Source organism: Syngnathus scovelli, chromosome 18 (assembly GCF_024217435.2).
Source record: "Syngnathus scovelli strain Florida chromosome 18, RoL_Ssco_1.2, whole genome shotgun sequence".
Classification (NCBI taxonomy): domain Eukaryota; kingdom Metazoa; phylum Chordata; class Actinopteri; order Syngnathiformes; family Syngnathidae; genus Syngnathus; species Syngnathus scovelli.
Genome location: NC_090864.1, coordinates 6,453,693 through 6,479,027, shown reverse-complemented (window position 1 = coordinate 6,479,027; position 25,335 = coordinate 6,453,693). Strand labels below are relative to the sequence as shown.

At 46.9% G+C, this 25,335-nt stretch overlaps 2 protein-coding genes across 4 annotated transcripts; one reads left to right on the top strand and one right to left on the bottom strand.

The window, feature by feature from the left end:
• Positions 1-511: 511 nt before the first annotated feature.
• LOC125986026 (CD276 antigen) lies at positions 512-19,246 on the bottom strand. 2 transcript variants are annotated; one of them, XR_011085692.1, is made up of 9 exons: positions 19,100-19,246; positions 18,204-18,338; positions 16,864-17,160; positions 16,228-16,512; positions 15,839-16,165; positions 15,655-15,762; positions 2,737-2,799; positions 2,145-2,309; positions 512-955 (listed from the first exon to the last, which is right to left on the bottom strand). XR_011085692.1 is itself a non-coding variant. In XM_049749362.2 (8 exons), exons 2-8 carry the CDS (start codon positions 18,274-18,276, stop codon positions 15,001-15,003), a joined length of 1,227 nt encoding a protein of 408 aa, XP_049605319.1. In that variant the 5' UTR covers positions 18,277-18,338; positions 19,100-19,241; the 3' UTR covers positions 14,623-15,000. The 2 variants fall into 2 exon arrangements, 1 of the variants encoding a protein (XP_049605319.1); XM_049749362.2 differs by lacking the exons at positions 512-955; positions 2,145-2,309; positions 2,737-2,799 and adding exons at positions 14,623-15,074; positions 15,517-15,579 and having other exon boundaries at positions 19,100-19,241.
• Positions 16,383-24,783, top strand: LOC125986025 (gamma-aminobutyric acid receptor subunit rho-3-like). Of its 2 annotated transcripts, none has more exons than XM_049749361.2 (10): positions 16,383-16,533; positions 20,495-20,607; positions 22,526-22,593; positions 22,664-22,887; positions 23,045-23,127; positions 23,203-23,340; positions 23,509-23,661; positions 23,750-23,811; positions 23,874-24,005; positions 24,099-24,783. In XM_049749361.2, the coding sequence occupies exons 2-10, from the start codon at positions 20,589-20,591 to the stop codon at positions 24,399-24,401; spliced, it is 1,182 nt and encodes a 393-aa protein (XP_049605318.1). In that variant the 5' UTR covers positions 16,383-16,533; positions 20,495-20,588; the 3' UTR covers positions 24,402-24,783. The 2 variants fall into 2 exon arrangements, with proteins under 2 accessions (XP_049605318.1, XP_049605317.1); XM_049749360.2 differs by lacking the exon at positions 16,383-16,533 and adding an exon at positions 19,341-20,220.
• The last annotated feature ends 552 nt before the right edge of the window (positions 24,784-25,335 follow it).

Sequence of the window (25,335 nt, the reverse complement as noted above, 5' to 3'; positions counted from 1 at the left end):
TTATGAATAAGTACTCATTAGAGAACGCATGATAACATATATATATATACAATTTTTCTAACAGTGATTTTGAGCAGGTTGAATGCTAAAACGAAAACGTAGCTTTTGGATTGATAATTAACTAGAGAAAAAACTGGAGAACCAGTAACACATGTAGAAGATGTGTGAACTGAGAAATTAAGAAGCGTTTTGGAAAGAAAGTCAAATTAAAAGATGATGAAATCATATGTAGTAATACAACACTTTACTACATATGGATTCTCTAAATCATACAATTGAGTAAAATAAAACATACGTACATACATACATAAGTAACTAAAGAAACTACAAGAAAGTGAAAATGTCTAATCATTTGCTAGCTGGGTCACTCCCCATTCGGGGAGGGCATCCATTTACTTGCTAAGCTAGTTGTCGAAACAGTCCAATTGCCGCGAAAAGTAGCTATATGCACGTGTGCAGTACACAAGAGGTAACAAGCTTGCAGACAGAACCACAAAGCTGCAGCGCAAAAGACACTTCAAATTTTATATACACAAGAAGCAGATTAAATCACTGAAACATTTTTAAAGATGTGCAGCGACAAAGTCCATAGAGTGAAATTCAATTATGGACGAAAAAGGGGGCAAGATTAGAGAATGGCATCTATAAATGACCTACCCTACCAAAGAACCTATGCAAATATTTTTACAGTCCTTTCAGAATCAGTCAACACGCAGCCATTAATTTTCATATTGCAAAAGTGAGTACACCCCTACGTGATAAGTCACAGCCCTCCCCCCCTCCCCACACACCCACACACACAGTTGCGTAACAGGGTTCAGTTCTGGAGACATGCTCGCCCACCTTTCCCTTCAATTTCCTCGGAATATCGCGCCATGGCGCGCTTTCCCCCAGACAAGTGCATTCAAAGGTTTGCAGAAGGTCTAGGGAAGTTCACCTGTAAAGGTTCTAGTGCAGGGGTCACCAACACGGTGCCCGCGGGCACCAGGTCGCCCGTGAGGACCGCATGAGTCGCCCGCAGGATTGTTCTAAAATTAGCTCAAATCGCGGCACTTGTCAGTGAGATGCATCTATTTATTTTACAGTCAAACCTCGGTTTTCGAACGTCCTGGTTCTCGAACAAATCGGATTTCAAACAAAAAATTCAAGATTTTTTAGCTTCAGTTGTCGAACAAAATTCGGAGGTCGAACCTCGCGAGATGAGCCGGGAGGACCCGAGAAAACCCGACCTCGCGGCCCGGATGCCGACTGACTGTTGTTATTGTATTTTCGTTACTTTGACGATTGTATTAACCCCTAATCATGCCTCCAAAGAAAGCAAGTGGGAGCAGTAAAGTCATCCTTAAACACAAAGACGCTCTTAAAGCAATGCGACAGTGAGCGCCCAGCGCACTGCGGTTGCGCGATCGAACCAAATTAATCTCCCTGCGCACTGAGGTCCACTTACATTTTGGAAAGTATATCAGGACTTTAAAAATATTTTTTAAATTTTAGCGACGGCTCTGTCGCAATAATGCGACCAGCGCGGTGCAGTTGCACGGTCAGCGACGTGCTACTGTTGCGCGTTCGGCGGTGCGCTGCAGTTGGGCGATCGGGCCTAATTAAGCTCCCTGCGCACTGAGGTCCACTTACATTTTTGAAAGTACATCAGGACTTTAAAAATATTTTCTAAATTACAGCGACGGCTCTGTCACAATAATGCGACCAGCGTGGTGCAGTTGCGCGGTGGGCGACGCGCTACGGTTGCACGTTCGGCGGTGAGCTGCAGTTGCGCGATCGGACAAATATGCGCAAATGAAAAATAATGCTTAAAAAAGGCGGGGTGTTTTGTCTTGAAACGGATAAAAAAAATTCCCATTATTTGTAATGGGAAAAATAGATTCGGAATTCGACCGATTCGCTTCTCGAACCACCTTCTGGAACGGATTGTGGTCAAAAACCAAGGTTTGACTGTATTTTTGCTATTCTTGTTAAAATCACACTTACATATGAACTGGAAATGACAATAATAACACATAGTGAAAGCCAAATTGAGCAAATTTGCTATTTCAGAAGTGCGTGTCAAACTGGTAGCCCTTTGCCTTAATCAGTACCCAGGAAGTAGCTCTCGGTTTAAGAAAGGTTGGTGACCCCTGTTCTAGTGCGTGTCCGGTTCAATATGCAACTTTAGTAGACATCACTTCATACAAAATGTTTTTACAATAGAAACATAGTTCAGTGTGTGGAGGGGTGGGGTCGGGGGTCCCGAGGGTCCAGTCTGTCCGTTGTTGCCTCTGGCAGGAAGTTGGTTGCTCTTCTCACTTTCACGCCTGAAAATCCAAGGGATAATGCAATGTTATTTTATGCAACTAAATTTAGTCCCAATAGATATCTAATTGAAATAAATAGTCATGTAAAATCAAATCAAAATGATTTTGTACTCGATGGCAAGTACATTTATTTGTATTTTCTTAATTGATATCAATTTTACTTTAATATATTTACAGAAATGTTTAATTGGAATACTATATTGCACTCATTTGAATTACTTGTTCCTCAAACATCTGAAATGCTTCTTTGATTTTTTTGTACTAATTTAAATTCGATGGTCATTGATGGAAAAACGAGACATATTTTACAATAAAGATGAAAACAGCAACTTATTTTTCCCGTGTCTTTTCAGGGTTGTCATTGGTGGACAACACAATGGCGCCACCTAGTGCTCATAAGTGAGTTTTTTATCCTCTACTCTTGTACCTTTGACCGAGTTCAGATCGGTCTCCTCCTCAGGGTCACGTGATGAAGATTTTGTTGCTTTTCCTAAGACACACACACACACACATTGTGAGCATCACACATAGACGCATACACACATGCTCGAGGGTTGCCGTGGCCTCACCTCGCATCTTCAGGTAAACCAACATGACTACCCGTACCAGGACTGTCAACGCCAGTTCCAGGACTATCAACGCCACTACCAGGCCGACGATCCACCAGTATGACGTCTTTAGCGAGGTGCTCCGATTGGCTGCACAAAGACACAGACACACACACACGAGTTCAGGCAGACCGGACATGATGTTGATGTTAGCGCCGCCTTGCGTTCACCAGTGGGCGAGTTGATGGCGACGTCGGAGCAGGCTGCCAAACAAGGCCATTACCTTTCTTTCAAATGGACCTTTAACAAATCTTAAGCAGTGAATTGCAGTCTAGTAAATGATTATTGAAATACAGTCCAGGCTTTCATTTCCTTGAAGCGCTTTCAACGTTACATTTTGTCTGTGATGTGTAACAGACTTTGTACCAGTCAGCGCCTTGCGCCAACTGAGTGTTTCCCAACATGTTTTTATCCACCTCATACTTTTTCATTGGAGAAAAGCTTGAGGCACACCACCAACAAAAATCTGTCAAGTATATTAGTATGTTACAATAAAAGACATTTTAAATGTCCTATATATGAGAGTGGGATCATTGAATAAAAAAACGTCCTGTTTTTATTTTTTTTTATATAAATCACACATAGATGCATACACACATGCTCGAGGGTTGCCGTGGCCTCACCTCGCATCTTCTGGTAAACCAACATGGCTGCCTCTGACAGGAACATCAAAGCCAGTGCCAGGCTGACCATGCTCAAGAATAACGTCTGCAGCGAGGTGCTCCGATTGGCTGCACAAAGACATACACACACACACACGAGTTCAGGCAGACCGGACATGATGTTGATGTTAGCGCCGCCTTGCGTTCACCAGTGGGCGAGTTGATGGCGACGTCGGAGCAGGCTGCCAAACAAGGCCATTACCTTTCTTTCAAATTGACCTTGAACAAATCTTAAGCAGTTAATTGCAGTCTAGTAAATGATTATTGAAATACAGTCCAGGCTTTCATTTCCTTGAAGCGCTTTCAACGTTACATTTTGTCTGTGATGTGTAACAGACTTTGTACCAGTCAGCGCCTTGCGCCAACTGAGTGTTTCCCAACATGTTTTTATCCACCTCATACTTTTTCATTGGAGAAAAGCTTGAGGCACACCACCAACAAAAATCTGTCAAGTATATTAGTATGTTACAATAAAAGACATTTTAAATGTCCTATATATGAGAGTGGGATCATTGAATAAAAAAACGTCCTGTTTTTATTTTTTTTTTATATAAATCACACATAGATGCATACACACATGCTCGAGGGTTGCCGTGGCCTCACCTCGCATCTTAGGGTAAACCAAGAAGACTGCCTGTAAATAGACCGTCAAAGCCAGTATCTGGCCGACGAGGATGCTCCAGTGTAACGTCTGCAGCGCGGTGCTCCGATTGGCTGCACAAAGACACACACACACACACGAGTTCAGGCAGACCGGACATGATGTTGATGTTAGCGCCGCCTTGCGTTCACCAGTGGGCGAGTTGATGGCGACGTCGGAGCAGGCTGCCAAACAAGCCCATTACCTTTCTTTCAAATTGACCTTGAACAAATCTTAAGCAGTTAATTGCAGTCTAGTAAATGATTATTGAAATACAGTCCAGGCTTTCATTTCCTTGAAGCGCTTTCAACGTTACATTTTATCTGTGATGTGTAACAGACTTTGTACCATTCAGCTTCTTGCTCCAACTGAGTGTTTCCCAACATGTTTTTAGCCACCTCATACTTTTTCATTGGAGGAAAGCTTGAGGCACACCACCAACAAAAATCTGTCAAGTATATTAGTATATTACAATAGAAGACATTTTAAATGTCCTATATATGCCTATAAAAAGAGAGTGGGATCATTGAATAAAAAAACGTCCTGTTTTTACTTTTTTTATGTAAAGGTGCGGGTTTTTTAAATAGGTTTTAGACGGGAATAAACTATTGAAAGTGATGGTGATTAAAATCTAAAAGAATCAACATGACTTTGACAACATGACGCTCAAAGTGTCTCACTGTGTTTCCTCCACGTGATTCTTTGGCTGCTGACGGTGTTGCTGATATCACAGATGTATTCCAGGTCGGGGTGGGCGTCGCCCGCCAACGCCAGCGAGCCATTGATGTTGTAAAGCTGCGTCTGCGTCTCTTGCTGGACCTGGCTGCTGTTGCGGAGGGCGTCAGGCAGCGCCGGCTCTGTGGACCAGCGCAGTTCGGGTTGAGGGAAGATTCCGCCCGAGCTGCAGATCAGCTGATCCTCATCGTCGAGACGGAAGTGGCTTGAAGTCACCGCAGCTGCAAAGTGATGCCATGATAGGATAACGTCCACTCGCTTCCATTCCATTCATTCAACGACCTCTGATGTACTTCAGGTGGCTTGTGGACTCACCTTCCACGATGAGCTTGATGAAGGACCTCCACTGTCTCGTGAGTGTTCCCACATAGCAAATGTAGGTGCCTTCATCTGCAACCAGCACATTGGTGAGCAGCAGAGAAGCGTTCCCTTTAGGGATGTTCTCCTTGAACAGAGACGTGCGGCCCCTGAAGTGCTGGTCCTGCCCCTGTAGCTGGTCTTTCTCGTCGTAGAAGGAATGAACCTGGAGTTTGCTTGGTGACTCCCGCTCCCAGTGGATGACCACGTCATCTCCGATGGGAAAGTTGGCCTCCAAAAGGCAGGGCGTCTTCCAGCGACACCAGACGTCACGGTTGCCTGCAAAAGGTCCGCGCAATCAGGTCAGCAATGCAATGTCACACCAAATTCCTTCTGATGACATGCCCGTGTCGAGCACCTGAGCTGGAACTCAGTGACGGCTAAGTAAGCAAACAAAATATTCACAGAGATGCTCCGTGAGGGAAGCTTCCCCCATCCCACAGCAGCTGTTTCCGTTCCACCACTTGTTCTCAAACGCCTTACTCCCAACACTCCCATGTCGCTCTCTAAGTACTTCCAGCATGAGCAACATTCCAATAGCTTTGTGTTATTGACATTCATTTCAATATCTGATTCTAAATGAAAGGCCACTGAATAGGCATTGATTGTTTTGCTCATAAAGTATCAAATCCACATTGAATAACAAGTGCTCAAGTTATGTTTCTTATAACAACAAATGTGTCATATTTACAAGTGCATAAACGTAAATCTTAGTCAGTATTACAGGACCGGGTATTCCCAGGAGGTCTACCATCCAAGGACTAACCTTAACCCTGCTTATCTTCCAAGGTCGAGCATTCTCAGGGTAGTATAGCCGTAATAAAAGATCCTTGGTAGATGATTCAGATTCATTTACAAATGAGACCAGGGAGAACAAAGGCAATTGTACTCGTAAGAATTTGATACTTGGGGCATCAGGGAAGTGACCTCAAGTAAAAGTACTTGTGTACTCAATTTAAAAGCGAAAGTGTGTATTAAATATGTATTACTCGGTTTGTTTACTTGGCACAATGAGAGAAAAAAAGGTTTCCAGGTTTTATTAACTTTGAAAGTAAATCAAATAGCGTAAAAATGAAACTGAAAATAGCTTTGAGGTCAGTTCGATAATGACAACCTCATAAGGTCTGAGACAACAGGTCAAAAACCAAGCCAAAAAAAATGCTACATTGAATCGTATGATATTTTTCTTATCATGAATTTCCTCAATTTCCCTATAACGAGTAATTAAACGAGTGAGACTTACCACATTATAACGCCATGTTGAACTTTTTTTCTGGTGTGGCATAAAATACAAGCTATACATACGTACATCATAAAAAAGTATGTTTGTCTCGTTCCACTTTACCTCCAATGACCAGACGCCATAGGACAGTGACCACCAAAAAGCCCACCGCAGCAGTGCCGCTGCTCTTCATCATCACGAACTGGTCCACCAGCATTCCCCATGGCTAGATAAGAGCTCTCAAAATACGAGGGTCAAAGTCTCGTATCGTGAATACCTCAGTTTGCGTTCACACTTACGCGGACTTTGTTTTACAGCAGCATTGCCAATCACAAACCTATAAACTGCTCATGGTAAACTTTGAAGTCAGTGGGAGGTCCAAAAATGAGAGATACACAAAACTCAAAACTGCTCAGCACCGTGCCTGGTGGGGCGGTCCTCGAGAGCCCCCCTGGTGTCCCCCTCCTAATTAAGCGTCGTTAGGGATACGCAATCTCACAAAACTGAACACGCTCCTCAGATTTTTGGCTATATTTTTACTGTCCTTTCAAAATCAGTCAACACGCAGCCATTAATTTTCAAACTGCAAAAGTGAGTGCCGTAATTTCCGGTGTATAAGCCGCACCAGCTAAAATTCGGGGATATTTTTGTTTTTTTTCTTACGTAAGCCGCACCGGACTATAAGCTGCACGTGCACACGAGTTTTTTACAAAGAAAGACAGTACACAGAAAGCCTTTTTGAAGTTTGAATAACATGCTTTAACATGTCTTTCCAAACATTGCCTGTGACGCGGCAGTAATACCGCAGCAACACGGAAGTAACACAGCACTAATAGGGTTTGATTAAATAAAACATACCGGTAAAAGTCACTGAGACGCGGCGGTAACACAGCAGCAACACGGTAGCACAGCACTAACAGGGCTGGTTAAAATAAAAGTAAAAAAAGAGCTTCATCGTCTTCATCTTCCTCTTGTGCACTGAAACCGTCGAAGTCTTCCTCCTCAATTTCCGATTGGAATAGCGTTAGATATCCTTCGCCACACACTTTCTCAGTATCTCTTTCGTCGTCGTTTTTATCCATTTCTTTTAGCATTTTCCATGATGAGGGTCTGTTCATGCTAATCTTATTCATGCACGAAGCGCTAAATTACATTATGCTAAATTACATTATACTAGCGAGCGACACGTATAGCTCCAGAGTAGACGGGACCACGAAATAAAGAAAAGGGTGCCGCAACACAATGTCATCAACATCGACTGCCTTTAGCTTAAAAGCGGCATCATATGCATTTCTTTTGTCCCCCATAATGACGGTTTGTGTATAAAATCTTCCTTTCAGTAATGTCAGTCTTGATCGCGTTCTGCGTGATGCGCGAAATGTTGTAAACACAAACTCTTCTTGGGCGCATTATCTCTTCGCATTCATTCCACATCTGAATTGCGTTTTGTCTCTCTCTCTCTCTCTTTCTCTCTCTCTCTCTCTCTCTCTCTCTCTCTCTTTCTCTCTCTCTCTCTCTCTCTCTCTCTCTCTCTCTCTTTCTCTCTCTCGGGAGCTCAACGCCCAAATTCATAAGGTTTGTTTCTGACCCAAAGCTACCAAGGAAGTTAGTCCACTTCTTCCAGTCTCTGTGTTACAACCTGCTGATGACATTCCAAACCAAATGGCCAATGTCATCGGCATGTTGCGGCGAGACTGGAAGAGTCACAGAAAGGCACAGTTGTGACATTTTGAGCCATTGTTGGATTTTGTACACAATTTAGGGAGCGCGTTATCTGCGCCTCACGGCAAAAGCCTTTGCCAATAACCTGTTATCCCATTTACTCACTGCGTGCTCGTTTGATTTCTTCAGATTTAGGAAAATGCAAAGACACTGAAGCAGAAATTAGACTTAGACAGATTGGTTGAGTTCAATCACAATTCTTGTTCAAAAAGCTCTGTTTTCAGGAAAGTACACTACAGCGCTGGGCCCTTCAAGAGCGGAAAGTCTCCATTCAGAAAAGGCAAAGTCCAAGGTTGTTAGATCAGTTTTATATTCAGTAGCACATTGTGGGCCGGGATTGATGGGCGATGAGTCTTCGGGGTGGGGCAAGTTCGAAGGAGAGTCTGCTTCCATGGGAGTGGTGCTGGTTATGGGCGATTCGGTGTGTAGGTAGGCGGCTGTTGGTGTATGTGTGTGGAGGGGGGGGGGGTTGTGGGGTTGTTGTCTTCCATCCCGTCTTTCAGCCTTGGCGATCATCTTTGGCCGAGTTCTCGGGTGGGGGCTGTTGTCTTCCCTCCCGTCTTTCGGCCTTGGCGATCATCTTTGGCCGAGTCTTTGGGTGGCTCCTTCTGGCACCTGCTGGTTTTATCTCCACGTGACCTTCTTGTGAACATTCTTCTCCAATCTTGGACATACACTGTCGTACCTCATTCAACCGTATCTTTTCTTTGTTAGGCAAACTATTTCCCTCTGTGCAGAGCGTTCGGTAGTAATCAAAAACTGGCGTCTAGCATTAGTCAAAACATAAGATACAATCAAGTACTGAACGGTCAAGACGACTCTGGCCGTGTCCATGATTCAGAGAAAAAACATCAGGCATACATTCCACAGTTCCTTAAGGGTCATTAAGCTATTTAGGCAATATATCAAAAGTCATTTGTTATTTCAAAGTCCTCAGAAATATATCAGATCATAAAGTTATAAAAACCTTTCTCATCACCACTTATCAAAAATGTGTAGTTATGTCTTCTTTATTGATTTGGTGTGTAGGTATAATTATATGCTTAAAATGTTTCTTTTATTTATTTAATATGTGAGTATACTTGTCTGCTTGTGTACTTTATTCAATGAGGTTTGAGCATATCTGTTTTTGTAGCTAGGCAGGACTTTTTGTATTTTGACCCCATTTCCTGCAGTACCTTTCTAACCCCCTCCTCTAATGGGGTGAGCAGAGTGGATCCTGAATAGGGCTGCTCAGTCATGGGTGCAGCTGCCGAGAAGCTCTTCTGCCTCAGTCCAAGAACTTAACGACTGAATCTAACACCCACCGCCTGTGTGCTAGGTTGTGGCTAGGGGCTGCCAGACCTTACTGTCCTGCCCCCGTTACCACTTCCTGATCGCCACAGGACTTTGTTGTCCAGGATGTAAAATGGAATAGGTTCCCTTCAGGAGGACGCCTGCGCGTGACGTCTTTTAGCGTGGGGAGACTGATGCGCCTGCAGCCACCACAGGGTCCTTGGCAGAAAGGGGCCAGGATCCAATGGCATGGAGTCCATGACAATTGAAAACCACCCTCTGTTGCAGCCTTCATCCGCCTTCAGTGCCGTTGTGACTCACAGTGTCATCCTCCGCCACTCTCACCGGTGAGGTCTTTGGATCGCACTTTGTCTGGAACCTCTCCTTCGACCTCACCGCCATGGTTGAACCTACCAGGAGCCGAGACTCCAGACGGCATCGCTCTCCGGTTCATCGGAACACGCAAGGCTCTCCACCACGGTAAAGTGGTGATCCATGGAGAGCACCCACCCACCCCCACACACCCACACATAGTTGCGCAACAGGGTTTAGTTCTGGAGACATGCTCACCCACCTTTCTTCTCAATTTCCTCGGAATATCGCGCCATGGCATGCTTTCCCCCAGACAAGTGCATTCAAAGGTTTGCAACAGGTCTAGGGGAGTTCACCTGTAAAGGTTCTAGTGCGTGTCCGGTTCAATATGCAACTTTAGTAATAATAATAATAATAATAATAATAATAAATATAATAATAATAATAATAAAATTTGTATAGCGCTTTTCAAAAACCCAAAGACGCTTACAGGGAACAATGCAAAGACACACAGGAGGGGAGGGGGACGGGGAAAAGACTTTGGGATATAATTAAGAAGAGGAAACCAGTTATGGGAAGGGGAGGTAATAGGCTTGAGAGAAGAGGTACGTTTTTAGACGGGACTTAAATATGGGGAGTGTGGGTGAGTCACAGACAGACTGAGGGAGAGAGTTCCAGAGTCGGGGTGATGGGCAGGAGAACGCTCCGTCACCGAAGGATTTGAGTTTAGATTTTGGGACTGTCAGACGTGAAGTATTGGAGGGAATGGTTGGGGCAGTAGGGGACAAGGAGGTCGGATAGGTAAGTGGGAGCCAGGTGGTGAAGGGCTTTGAAGGTGAGGAGGAGTATCTTGAAGATGATACGCTCCTTAATGGGGAGCCAGTGAAGAGAGTGGAGAACAGGAGTGATGTGTTCACAGGACCGGGTGTGGATAAGGAGGCGGGCAGCAGAGTTTTGGACTAGTTGAAATCTGTGGAGTGAGTGAGCAGTGATTCCAGTGAGAAGGGAGTTGCAGTAGTCAAGCCGGGATGAGATGAAAGCGTGGATGAGGGATTCAGCGGCAGGGAGAGAGAGGCAGTGCCGGATTTTGGCGATGCGTCGGAGGTAGAAGTAGGAGGTCTTAACAACTGATCTAGCATGAGGGTGGAAGGACAGCGTAGGGTCAAAAATAATGCCAGGGTTGCGTTCCAGAGGGGAGGGAGTGATGTTTGAGGAGTCAATGGTGAGTGTGATGGATCCAGTTTTATTAAGGGAGGATTTAGTACCTATGAGGAGGAGCTCTGTTTTGTCACTGTTAAGTTTGAGAAAGTTGTGGGTCAGCCATGTTTTTATTGTAGAGATGCAGGTTTCAAAGTGGGTGAGGGGAGGGTTTTGGGTTGGTGCGGTGCGTATATAGATCTCCGTGTCATCGGCGTAGCAGTGGAAGTCTAGATTGAGTTTGCGGATGACATTACAGAGGTAACAGATGAATAGGAGGGGGCCAAGAACTGAGCCTTGGGGGACCCCCTGTGTAACTGGGGAGAGGATGGATGTGTGGTCGGAGAGAGAGATGAACTGGTTTCTGTTGGCGAGCCAGTCGAGCGCAGTGCCCTCAACACCTAGTTGGTGCAGCCTTTGAAGGAGGATGGAATGGTTCACAGTGTCAAAGGCTGCGCTAAGGTCAAGAAGTAGTAGGATATTGAGGGCACAAAAAGTTGAAAACTTTGTGGACGTTCTATCGCACTGACGTGCAGTGTTAGAGTTGTGCACACTCCAACTTATTTTGCAAGAACAGGAGACAAGTAAGTCCTTTTAAGCACCTGCAGGTGGAGAGTCCATTCGTCGCTGTGTGAACAGCGATGATCGAATGAAGTCTGACTCAGACCTCTGGCAGGAGCATTTTTATTGAGAGAAACAGAGTGGAGGTGAGAGTGGGGGTGAGAGTAGACAATCGCTGTTCTCCTGCAAATGTCACATTATATAACTCCGTCACGAGTGCAGCACCGCGATTTGGTCTTGCAGTAAATGGCTACAGCCACGATGAATGCTCCAACCACGATCGCTCCAACCACGCCCCCTGCGATTTTGGCCGAGTCGTTGTGCACTGTAACAGAACGGGTGAGATGGTTTGTTATTCACAATGGCATCTCACTATTTCTCAGCAGCAAACAAAGTTGACCTAAGAACAAAATGTGAAACTCATGTAGGTTCCATTTTCAGAAGCTCAGAGGAACCATGTTTTTGTGGATGCTGCAAGGTATCTCGGCAGGAACTCACCGTCCTCCGTCACGGTCAGCAGGATGTCTTGAACGCGCGTCTGTGTGTTGTTGCTGAGCGTGCACGTGTATGTGCCGCTCTGGTTAGCGCTCAGGTAGTACAGGTTGAGGGCGCCCGCCTCGGACACGTCCTTCACGTGCTCCTTCCAGTCGCTGACGATATGGAGTTTGTGTCCGGCGGACCTATTTGCGATGACGTTGCTGCGGTTGAACGTCCATTCGAGGCTGCTCGGGTGAGAGACGGGCGCACACTCGATGCTCGTTTCTGCGACGGAAATGTCCAGAACTGGAAGGAGGCATTTAAAGTTTGTCAGCATGTGCGGTGGGCAATTGAAATGCCCCCCCACCGGGTGAGTGTCTCACTTGTTTTCCTCCACGTGATTCTTCGGCTGCTGTTGCTGGTGCTGACATCACAGATGTATTCCAGGTTGGGGTGGGCGTCACCCGCCAACGCCAGCGAGCCGTTGATGTTGTAAAGCTGCGTCTGCGTCTCTTGCTGGACCTGGCTGCTGTTGCGGAGGGTGTCAGGCAGCGCCGGCTCTGTGGACCAGCGGAGTTCGGGTTGCGGGAAGATTCCGCCCGAGCTGCAGATCAGTTGATCCTCATCGTCGGGACGGAAGCAGATTGAGGTGACTGCAGCTGCAATGGGATGCCATGATAGGATAACGTCCACTCGCTTCCATTCCATTCATTGAATGACCTCTGATCAGGTGGCTTGTGGACTCACCTACCACGTTGAGCTTGATGAAGGACCTCCCATGTCCCGTGAGTGTTCCCACATAGCACATGTAGGTGCCTTCATCTGCAACCAGCACATTGGTGAGCAGCAGAGAAGCGTTCCCTTTGGGGATGTTCTCCTTGAACAGCGACGTGCGGCCCCTGAAGTGCTGGTCCTGCTCCTGCAGCTGGTCTTTCTCATAGTAGAAGGAATGAACCTGGAGTTTGCTTGGTGACTCCCGCTTCCAGTGGATGACCACGTCATCTCCGATGGGAAAGTTGGCCTCCAAAAGGCAGGGCGCCTTCCAGCGACACCAGACGTCACGGTTGCCTGCAAAAGGTCCGCGCAATCAGGTCAGCAATGCAATGTCACACCAAATTCCTTCTGATGACATGCCCGTGTCGAGTACCTGAGCTGGAACTCAGTGACGGCTAAGTAAGCAAACATAATATTCACGCAGATGCTCCGTGAGGGAAGCCCCCCCCCCCACCCCCCAGCAGCTGTTTCTGTTCCACCACTTGTTCTCAAACGCTAATTACTCCCAACACTCCCATGTCGCTCTCTAAGTACTTCCAGTATGAGCAACATTCAAATAGCTTTGTGTTATTAACATTCATTTCAATATCTGATTCTAAATGAAAGGCCACTGAATAGGCATTGATTGTTTTGCTCGTAAAGTATCAAATCCACATTGAATAACAAGTGCTCAAGTTATGTTTCTTATAACAACAAATGTGTCATATTTACAAGCGCATAAACGTAAATCTTAGTCAAGATTACAGGACCCGGTATTCCCAGGAGGTCTACCATCCAAGGACTAACCTTAACCCTGCTTATCTTCCAAGGTCGAGCATTCTCAGGGTAGTATAGCCGTAATAAAAGATCCTTGGAAGATGATTGACATTCATTTACAAATGAGACCATAGTACAGCAACGGTAGGGAAAACAAAGGCACTTGTACTCGTAAGGTACTTACTAAGAATTTGATACTTGGGGCGTTAGGGAAGTGACCTCAAGTAAAAGTACTTGTGTACTCAATTTAAAAGCGAAAGTATGTATTAAATATGTATTACTCGGTTTGTTTACTTGGCACAATGAGAGAAAAAAAGGTTTCCAGGTTTTATTAACTTTGAAAGTAAATCAAATGGCGTAAAAATGAAACTGAAAATAGCTTTGAGGTCAGCTCGATAATGACAACCTCATATGGTCTGAGACAACAGGTCAAAAACCAAGCCAAAAAAAATGCAACATTGAATCGTATGATATTTTTCATCAATTTCCCTATAACAGGTAATTAAACGAATGAGTGAACTTTTCTGGTGTGGCATAAAATACAAGATATACGTACATCATAAAAAAGTATATGTTTGTCTCGTTCCACTTTACCTCCAATGACCAGACGCCATAGGACAATGACCACCAAAAAGCCCACCACAGCAGTGCCGCTGCTCTTCATCTTTTCGCTTTTCTCATTGTTGCCGAGTACCCGGACTGGTCCACCAGCATTCCCTGTGGCTGGAAAAGAGCTCTCAAATAGGCGTGTCAAAGTCTTCCGCCACACCCCCGCTCACATGACGTGAATACCTCAGTTTGCGTTCACACTCGTGCGGACTTTGTTTTACAGCAGAATTGCCAGTCCGCATGTTAAACTTGGAAGCCACTGGTCGGTCCAAAAATGAGAGATACACAAAACTCAAAACTGCTCAGCACCGTGCCTGGTGGGGCGGTTCTCGAGAGCCCTCCTGGTGTCTCCCTCCTAATTAAGCGTCGTTAGGGATACGCAATCTCAGTAAACTGAACACACTCCTCAGATTTTTGGCAATATTTTTACTGTCCTTTCAAAATCAGTCAACACACAGCCATTAATTTTCATATTGCAAAAGTGAGTACACCCCTACGTGATAACTCACAGCCCTCCCCCCTCCCCACACACACAGTTGCGCAACAGGGTTTAATTCTGAAGACATGCTCGCCCACCTTTCCCTTCAATTTCCTCGGAATATCGCGCCATGGCGCGCTTTCCCCCAGACAAGTGCATTCAAAGGTTTGCAGAAGGTCTAGGGAAGTTCACCTGTAAAGGTTCTAGTGCGTGTCCGGTTCAATATGCAACTTTAGTAGACATCACTTCATATAAAATGTCTACAATAGAAACATAGTTCAGTGTGTGGAGGGGTGGGGTCGGGGGTCACGAGGGTCCAGTCTGTCCGTTGTTGCCTCTGGCAGGGAGTTGGTTGCTCTTCTCACTTTCACCCTCTACGCCTGAAAATCCAAGGGATAATGTACATTCAGTGTTATTTTATGCAACTAAATTTAGTCCCAATAGGTATATAATTGAAAGAAATAGTCATATAAAATAGATCAAAATTATTTTGTACTCGATGGCAAGTACATTTATTTGTATTTTCCTAATTGATATCAATTTTACTTTAATATATTTACAGAAATGTTTAATTGGAATACTATATTGCACTCATTTGAATTACTAGGGGGAATTGTTTCTCAAACATATGAAATATTTCCTTGATATTTTTTTACTAATTTAAATTCGATGGTCATTGATGGAAAAACGAGACATATTTTGCAATAAAGATGAAAACAGCAACTTATTTTTCCCGTGTCTTTTCAGGGTTGTTATTGCTGGACAACACAATGGCGCCACCTAGTGCTCATACGTAAGTATTTTTATCTTCTACTCTTGTACCTTTGACCGAGTTCAGCTCGTTCTCCTCCTCAGGGTCACATGATGAAGATTTTGCTGCTTTTCCTAAGACACACACACATTGTGAGCATCACACATAGATGCACACACACACATGCTCGAGGCTTGCCGTGGCCTCACCTCGCATCTTCAGGTAAACCAACATGGCTGCCAGTACCAGGACTGTCAACGCCACTACCAGGCCGACGATCCACCAGTATGAATTCTGCAGCGAGGTGCTCCGATTGGCTGCACAAAGACACACACACACGTGAGTTCAGGCAGACCGGACATGATGTTGATGTTAGCGCCGCCTTGTGTTCACCAATGGGCGAGTTGATGGCGACGTCGGAGCGCTCCGTGTGCGTGTTATACGGCATGGAGAAGACGCAGCTATAGGTGCCCTCATGGTGGACGTGTTCGGGGTCCATCAGGCGCAGCGAGCCGTCCCCGAATGGGACCCTGAAGCCGTCCAGCTCCAAGTGGTGGTCCCAGGATGGTGCAGAGGTGCTGTGCCCCGAGTGGCTGTCATAGGTCAGGATGTGCACCGGGTCCTCGCCGTTGGAGAAACTCCACCGGAGGGTGAGGCTGTTCAGGTACGGCGGGGCGAAGCATGGGATGGTCAAATCTCGACCCTCGCTACCTGCTATAGCTGTCGGGGGGACGGCATAGTTGGGTACAGGACATAGATATGCGCCAGGTCTGCGGTCTTACCTCTCTCCCGCAGTGAGGACGTCCAGGTGGGCCCCCCGTAGGAGGTGGTGACTTTACAAATGTAGATGAGGTCCGGCTGGCCTTCCAGAACCTTCAGCCTGCTGTCAGCCGTGTACAGGCCCCGCTTGTCGGCCAGCATGCGCGTGATGGGTCGCAGGTCCTCGAAGGTGGGCGGCTCCGTGGCCCAAGTGACCCGGGGCGGAGGGAAGACGTCCCGCACGATGCACTTCATCTCCTCGTAGCCGCTTAGCCGCGACAGCTCCAGGGAAAGGCCTCGGATGGGCGCTGCGTGATACAAAAGTACAAGTAAGTCAAACTCGTACGTACAAAATGGCCCCCACTGATGTTTAGATTTATGACCCTTAAATACAATCATTTACAACACATAATTTAAATAAATACAATGTCAAAGATCTGATGAATAACAATGGCTCTCTTGCAAAAAAAAAACAACAGGAAGCAAAAACAACAAATGATTTGTCACTTAGATCCCATAAGGAAATAATGACCTTTTGACCCCACCCCCACCAAAAAATGGTTGAAACTGTACAGCGTATGCCGATTCATTTAAAATTCTTATTTTACAATCGAAGTGTCAAAATCAATCAGTTGTCGTAAAGCGAATGCAAAACATACCTTCCACCTTCAAGACCACCTTGGCGCTGTGCTCCCCCTCGGACGTACGTACATGACACCGGTACGTGCCGCGGTCTTTGAGGGCCGCCTCCCTGAGGACCAGAGTAGCGTTGCCCCCGGCGATCATGGGCGGGGACACGGCGGCCCGCCCGGCCAGCGGCTGGCCTTCACTGGGCGTTTCGCCGAAACTGAGCATCACCGCGTCCTGCCGGAACCAGCGCACGCTCTGGTTGGAGGCGGGGGGGAACATACACGGGAGGTGGCACTCCTCTGACACGAAACAAGTGACGCTTTCATCTGCAATGAGAATGGGTGGCCGTGGTGAGCTTGGATGCCAAAAGTCTTTTTTCAAGGCAAAGATCAAGCAGGTGCACCAGAAATAGACCAAGCGGCTTGTAATTTGGAAAAACTCTGAAGTTGGGGCACTCTTAAGTCAAAGCATTGATGTGATGCCCTACTGACGTATTTAAGTCTTACTTCCTCTTTGGATCTTTGTGACTTCTCAGCCAGGCCGTGACGTGGCTTGTTCACCGAGTCAAAAGAGGAAGTGGAGCACATCTTCATACTTTGCCAAATGACGGTGTCGCAGGTGTGCAAATGTGGATCAAGAGCGTGGGTTTTGTTCTAAAAATGAGTCCCTGACATTCCTCAGGCGTCTGCCCGCTCCCTCGCCAGCCGGCTGGCTCACTCGCAGATGGGACGGACGTTCCCGTCATTCTTTGGCTGAGGCGCAGACGGGAGCAGAGCAGTGAGTCACTTGGCTGACTCACAGCACAGATTAGCACAGCCCAAAAAAGAAAACTCCCCTATGTGCTCACCTGATCGTTCAAAAATCAAAGTTGAGCAAGTGTCAACGGACATTTGAGGTTCAGAGGAGACAATTTTCCATTATAATCCAAACCTTAACTGAAATGACACTTTTTAAAGACATATTTAAAGATCTGTACATCTATCATGTAGAGAAATCCCTGTAAATATTTTTGTATCTGAGGTTGGAGTCTTTAAGAAGCTGAGGTGGCCCGCGATATCTTCCTGTGAGTGGCTGGCCGTGAGCCGGGGCTAACAGCAGCAACCATGAGAGGCTTCTCGTTATCTTTGTGCTTGTTACTGCTTTCCCGCAATTTCATAAATCTTATCAGATGTTTGAAGTGATGGAATATTACAAAAATGGATCAAAACAAAACGGTGTGGGGTTTTGCAAAGCTTTTAATCAATCGGGCCCAGTCCGTTTGCCTTGGCCAGATTCTTGCCAGATATGCGATCCAATGGGGTCAGTCTCAAAGCGAAGCCCCTCGAGGCTCGCCGCTTTGCCGTGGGACAAAGAGGAGTTTGTGTCTCACCTGGCGTCTTTTCCGTTGCGGCGGCGATGAGTCGCAGCAGGAAGCAGGCCCAGATGCAAATGAATGCTGACATGGTTTGGGGCCAGAAAACTCCTGCAAGCTTTCACTCCATGCTCTGCAGTTTTTTCTTTGGATCTATGTGGTTTGGCAGCCCACAAGCACACACACGGAGAAGGGGAAGAAAGGCGTAATTACAAAGCAGCCCTGGATGATGCTGAAAACGTGACAGAGCATGTGCTGCCCTTTGAGGACAATCCATGTTTGAGGATTTTTGTTTCAATCTCCCTTGTCATCACCTCAAAGCAGAGTATCAAAAGTTAGTCCCAGCCTTCCTGGAATGCTTTTGGATCGACGCGTTTTGTTTCGGGAGAACTTTATCCCCCGCTGACAGCTGATGAGTGAGCTCATCACGCTCCGATACAAAGCCAAAGAAAGCGTGCTGATCCGCTACTGATAAACGCTCATCACCTTAACAAAATAAAGTGTCGGAGCGCACAATCGGGAACGACACCGGCATTTTGTGGCTTAGCAATAAAATTATATTTATTATTAACTACTTTATCAGCGCACTTTGTCGCACGCCGACCATTGCCCCCCGACTCGACAGATTTACGCACAGCGAGGCATTCTTGCGCAAAACAGGACTGATTAGTGAGTGACGTGTGAGAGCCGCGCAAGGCATAAAAAGTCAGAACAACCGAGAGAGGAGTCAGACGTCATGTCCCAAAAAACTGAAAGTGGGTGACGTCAGAAAGTGAGCAGAGGAGCCAGACGTGCGAGCCGCATGAGAGGAATAGATGTGAGATTGTTTCCCAATTAGCCATGCGTGATAAAGAGCAAGAGAATAGCGGAAAGTTTGAGAAAGTCGAGACGCGAGGAAGCCTGGGGGGACTTACGTGAAGCCAAAGAGGAAGAGTGAGCCCCGCGAGCGCCTGACAGAGCTTGACTGGATCAACAGGTTATTTAGAGAATAGATGCTCGCTCGCTCCCTCTCACACACTCCGGTACACGCTTGTCTCTCTCACCGTGGGTGGAGTTTGCGTGGACGCGCGCAACTTTGCCAAATGTCAGCAGAGCGCTTTGTTTCCAAAGGGCAGGTTGCTTGTTGCACAATTCACTTTTGTCCGGCAAAAACGCTTTGTAATCAGATCACAAGATTGTGCAAAAGAGATTTTTTTTCGATTAGACAAGGCTATGGCCCAATAAAAAGAAGCTCCTCCCCCTTACTTCAAAATCGGCAACAAAAATTATGTGAAACCTGGCGGTGGCCTTGGATCAAAAGTTTGCACACCCCTTAAGATGCAATCAAATTTGTGTGTTTGGAAAAAGGATTTTCCAGAGGTGTGAGTTTGTTGGGATTAGCGTGACGACTTGATTGTTTGATTGCCGCTTTGAATTCCTTTGTTGGTCAGATGTCTCATTTTTCACGGCGCAGCGAGAAAATCCTGATTAGTGCCGAGTTGTGTGTGTGCGTAGGTTCGAGAAAGATTGCTGTGGCCGAGGATAAGAGGATTAGTGTGGAATTAGTGTCATTCCTCTATCACCGAGAGAAATGGATTCATATCGATTTTAATCAGAGTGAGAAAGAGAGAGAGAGAGAATAAGCCGCAGATGAAGCAGGCGGGCGGCCGGCGGGCAGACGGACGAGGACGGCGACGACGACCGACGTGAGCCCAGAAACCTTCTCGGAGATGAAGGATGCGGCGGGAATAACAAGAAGAAGAAAAAGGAAAAGAGCAGCGACTTTGCGGGATGCTCGTGGAAGCCTCATGCGGACCCTCCACATGAGTGACGCCAGCGTCCACAGTTAGCGGGCCCGACCGGAGCGCGGAAGACGTGGCGGCTAGGGGAGGGGGAGGAAGATGAAGGTGGTCGGGCTAACCTGGCTGACCTGTCTGACCTGTCTGACCGTGGCCCTCGCCAGCCTGGTCGCCATGGTGACCGGCGGACGCAACTCCGGCCGCAGGAGGCACAAGGAGGTCTTCCTCGGGGAAAACAGCAAGTTCAAATTTGGAGGGTGAGGGGTCATGTTGAAACTCACTTCTGAGTGTTGCTATGCTAATCAATGCAGTTTTATTTTATTGGTGGAGATCAATCAACATCTCACACTTTTGTTTGTTGCGTGATATCATCATCCTCGACAAATGCCGAAATTGGCCCCCGACTGTCTGCCGAGACAATTTGTGACCTTCTAATCAGACAAAATCTGTTTGACATGCGATTTTTCATTCTTCGGGACCGCGGGCCCTTTCCAGGAATTGAATTCTTCATCTTGTTTTTACTCCGATCAGACGTATTGACTACAAATTGAAGAGGCAGGACAGCACCAAAACTCTGCTGATCAAAACTGAACAGCTGCTCAGGATCGAGGAGCATGACTTTGCCATGAGACCTGGCTTTGGAGGTGACACACACACACACACGCACACACACCCACATCTTTCCTGACACTGTTGTAGGAATGGCAAAGATGACAAACTATTTGTCCCTTGTGCCGCACGCGTTATCGTGACGATGAGGATGTTAACGATGTTGATGACAGCGAGGATGCTACTCGTGACACGACCGCTACAAAAATGCGATTGAGACTCGGCCCGATGATGTGATAAAGGGCACTGGGGCGCGTCACCAATCCCAAATCACTCAACAAATGACCCACATATTACAAACGGGTGTGTGTGTGTGCACTCACTCCAACAGGATTGTGTGTCCTTGCGTGCGTGTTATTGTAATATAACGATTGTGTGAGTTGGGGGTGGGGGGGTGCGGCCCTCAGAGAGGCGGGGGGGGGGGGGGGGGTCGAGTGCAATAATCTGGATTATATGCAGGGTCTAGAGCAGATGGAAACAAAGCACGGCAACATACACTATGATGCCGACCGACTTCTGCGTTCGAAAATACGCGTGAAGGTGGGAAAAAAAAAAATGGCAAGTCAGAGTTTGAAAACAAACAAGCAAACAAAGACGCTCCCAAAAACATTAAATGTTCTCAGAATCGAAATGTGTGTTCCTCCTCGCCGCCTCCATGGACTATATTGGAGTGCAGGACCTGTCATTTGCTCAAACAGCACACACACACACACACACACACACACACACACACACAGTGCACATTCAGGTTTGAATGTGTTACAATTTGTGTGTGTGTGTGTGTTATGCATGTGCATGCATGCCACAGCAAACAAATGAGCCCTCCACCTCCGCTCTGTCCCGGGGACACTCACAAAAACACACACGCCTTGAGAAAACAAATCACTGTCACTCCAGGTGATTGATGTCATGTCAAAATTGAACTTTGTTGAGGGGCCTCACACGCACGCGCACAAAAGTGTGTGTTGTGCGTCCTAGTTTTTTTGCTTTGTGTGTGTGTTGAACCAGTATGGACTGTTTCGGAGAAAAAAGAAAATGGCGTCTAATTGCCCTTATGATTATCTCCACTTTCTGTCCTGTCTTTTCTAATTTGCACTCAAATTCCATTCGGGTGTTTTTCTTCATCCATCTTGAGTCTTGTCTGCATTCGTTTTGGTTTGTGTGACTGAGTTGACCCAGAGGTCGCAGCCGGAGGCTGTCGAGTTATCGTGATGAGAGCGGATCCATCACCTGGCCATCCATCATCGTCTTCATTATTGTCATTCCCGTCCGTTGTCAAGTCACAGGTTAACGTCGTGCGCGCCGTTTGACTAATGGACATGTTTGTGACATTCTCCTCTGTGTCACATGAATCTCGAAGTCACTCAGCATATTATCGCTTGAGACGACACTCGTGATGCGGGGTCGCCAAAACTTGCCTTTCAACAATTTTGTGAACGTTTGACTCGCAACACTGAACAAATCGTTCGAGTTGATGCCATGTTAGCACTTAAGGCCTTGGCAGAGGTGAACTTCTAAGAAGGACCTCTCGCACCAAGTTTGGGCCGTGATGTGGGAAAAGAGTGTGTGAGTCACCCGGCCGTCTCACTTTTTCCCCAGCAGAGGTTGCCATGGCGACGGCCTCTGCAGGAGCTTTGCCGAGCTTCATTAGATAAAGTGTTTATTGAGCCGCTGTCATGCTGACGCTCAGGTGGAATTAACACACACACACACATGACCTGGTGCAGGCCGAGGTCAGTGAGAAAGCAAACGCCAGCGTCTCCTGGACAGCCCGCAGACGCGGTCAAAAAAAGCCTCCTCATCGCTATGTTGTTGTGTCACAACGTGACTCCCCCGCTGCCACCAAAAGCATGTTACAGACATTTTCGGCATGACATCACTCGCTGATGGAACTTTCCGCTGCAGTTCTTTTACGTGCACGGACTGAAGCGATTGAATTTCTTTAACCGGCAGGAGCGGCCATCCCCGTGGGCATCGACGTTCAGGTGGAGAGCATCGATAGCATCTCCGAAGTCAACATGGTGAGCTTCCTCATGATGAACCCCCGCCCCCTTCTTGTTGCTATAGTGACTCACGTGGATGTGTCCACAGGACTTCACCATGACCTTGTACCTGCGCCACTACTGGAAGGATGAGCGTCTGGCCTTCCCGTCGCAAAACAACCGGAGCAGGACGTTCGACTCGCGGCTGGTCAAGAAGATCTGGGTGCCAGATGTCTTCTTTGCGCACTCCAAGCGGTCCTTCATCCACGACACCACCATGGAGAACATCATGCTGCGCGTCTACCCCGACGGGAACATCCTCTACAGCGTCAGGTCAGCCTCGATGCCGGCACCAAAAACGAAAACAAACGACCTGGCGCTTTCTGAATCACAAGCTGCTGCCAGGTTGCCGTGGCAACACCGGTAGAAAGGTCAGTCGGGGACAAGACGGATGCCGTCTGGCTGCTGAAGACTCTGCTGTTGCTTTCAGGGTCACCGTCACGTCACTGTGCTCAATGGACTTTAGCAGCTTCCCGCTGGACACGCAGAACTGCTCGCTGGAACTGGAGAGCTGTGAGACACACACACACACATAAGCGTAGTGTCGCCCAGCACTGCACAAATCAAATAGTTTGTGTGTCTCCCCAGATGCGTACAACGAGAACGACCTGATGCTCTATTGGAAAAACGGCAACGACTCCCTGAGAACCGACGAGATCGTTTTGTCTCAGTTCTTCATCGAGCACTTTCACCCCTCCAGCGGCTTGGCCTTCTACAGCAGCACAGGTCTGGATCCTCAATTTTTTTTTTTTAGTCCAAAGCTGTTTGAGCTTGAGAACTGACCAAGATGAAAACAAAATACGTCTGCACTCTAATTATGGTTCTAGAAAGGTAAACACTATAATTAGCATGCGTGGTGTCGAGAAGGTCACACCCTGTGTGTGTGCGTGCCAGGTTGGTACAACCGGCTGTTCATCAACTTCATCCTGCGGCGGCACATCTTCTTCTTCATGCTGCAGACGTACTTCCCCACCATGCTGATGGTGGTCCTGTCCTGGGTGTCTTTCTGGATCGACCGCCGGGCCGTACCGGCCCGCGTCTCTCTGGGTGCATACGCACGACGAAGACCGTTTTTTTGCTAATCCGGTGTATTTTGAAGCACACATGTATTTTGACCTTCCCATCTCCTCCGCAGGCATGACTACCGTGCTCACCATGTCCACCATCATCACAGGCGTGTCCTCTTCCATGCCTCAGGTACCACCTGCGTTCACCAAGTACTCACGCTAGCTACTTAAGTGAGACACTTCTGCTTGCAGGTGTCGTACGTGAAGGCAGTAGACATCTACCTGTGGACCAGCTTCCTGTTTGTCTTCCTGACTGTGATCGAGTACGCCGCCGTGAACTACTGCACCACGCTGGAGGAGATGAGAAAGATGAAACGGGGAAAGGTGAGCAAACAGGAAACAGCTCCCTCCGGTGGCAGAAGGCCAAAGCGACACATGTCAAAATGCAGATAATTGACATTTTCCGTGTCCCCCCAGCTTCCATCTACCTTCAACGCCAGCCAGGCCATGGCCTTTGACGGCTGCTTCCATGACGACGAGATGGAGCTGACGCCGTTCCCCCGCCCGGCGCAGGGCCCGGTCCCCGAGTCCCCGGCCGCCGCCTCGCCGCAGGTGGACACGCGGCCCTCGGAAGGGACGCGTTTGCGCCGGCAGCGGTCGGTGCGGGAGAACGTGGACCTCCTGGTGAGCAACAGCTACATGATTGACTCGTACTCCCGCCTGGCCTTCCCGCTCTCCTACCTCCTCTTCAACACCATCTACTGGAGCCTCTACTCCTGAGACGGGTGCGTGTCTTGTATACGCATTCATCTGATGGACGATTTTATCGGCTAATATTAGCCATTTTCTAAATATTTACAATCGGCCTGAGTTTTGCTGCATAAACGCAATATATTCTTACTTTATTATGAAACAGAATGATTGTTTGAGGTCATCGTTCCTTGGCAATGAAAGTGATGTTTTGCTTGGATCCATGCCCCAAGCTAAATTCATCAGTTAATGCTTTTTGACATGTTTTGTACGTCAAATATTTCTCTCTGTTGAAAACTTAAGCAAAAACTGAAGGGCAAATTCTTGTAAAACGGTCATATGTTCTGACTAATTCATATCTTTGTTGTAAAAATTAATGGAGAAAGGATAAAGTTACATTTTACATAAGTTATTCTCTTCACGTGCTTGTCTTTTTAATGTATTGTTTATTTTAAAAAAAATAAAACGACACAACGTGCGATGTGTCGTTGAGTCCATTTGAGTCTTTATGCTTTGCAGCAGTACGTAAAGCAGTTGTCATAGCAACTCAAGATTGCTACTGCGCAGACGTGACCAAAGGGGTCAAAACGATCAAGCTCTGATAAGATCTGTGATCGACTATGGGTGTGTGAGTTATGGGTCAGCAGCACCGTCGTCGTTAAAAAGTAATACAGGCCCAGGCTCTGAAGATATGTTGCTTGCAGGTGGAGATGGGTAAGGTGCCTTTGCACTTGAGGAGGAAACAAATCATGGTTAACTTCTTGATTCATCTGAAGAGCCATAGAGAGTCTCATCCTGCCAAGTGGATGAAAGAAAAAGGATAAAAGTAAGGTGGATCTTGATTGTATGGAAGAGGTTTAGGGCCAGTGAAGAAGAAAAATGGCGGTGACAGGATTCTGACTTTTTTTTTCAGAATTCTGACTTTAAAGTGAGAATTCCTAATTCACAGTCAGAATTCTGAGAA

What these genes read in the sequence shown, in the direction of transcription:
- LOC125986026 (XM_049749362.2), bottom strand. Translation starts at nt 18,276, where the DNA reads ATGTCAGCATTCATTTGCATCTGGGCCTGCTTCCTGCTGCGACTCATC. An exon ending in CGCCATCAACTCGCCCATTG is followed by an intron (nt 15,763 to 15,838) that starts GTGAACACAAGG and finishes GTCTTTGTGCAG; the next exon opens with CCAATCGGAGCACCTCGCTG. An exon ending in GGTTTACCTGAAGATGCGAG is followed by an intron (nt 15,580 to 15,654) that starts GTGAGGCCACGG and finishes TGTGTGTCTTAG; the next exon opens with GAAAAGCAGCAAAATCTTCA.
- LOC125986025 (XM_049749360.2), top strand. Translation starts at nt 20,066, where the DNA reads ATGAAGGTGGTCGGGCTAACCTGGCTGACCTGTCTGACCTGTCTGACC. An exon ending in GGCCTTCTACAGCAGCACAG is followed by an intron (nt 23,341 to 23,508) that starts GTCTGGATCCTC and finishes TGTGCGTGCCAG; the next exon opens with GTTGGTACAACCGGCTGTTC. An exon ending in GAAAGATGAAACGGGGAAAG is followed by an intron (nt 24,006 to 24,098) that starts GTGAGCAAACAG and finishes GTGTCCCCCCAG; the next exon opens with CTTCCATCTACCTTCAACGC.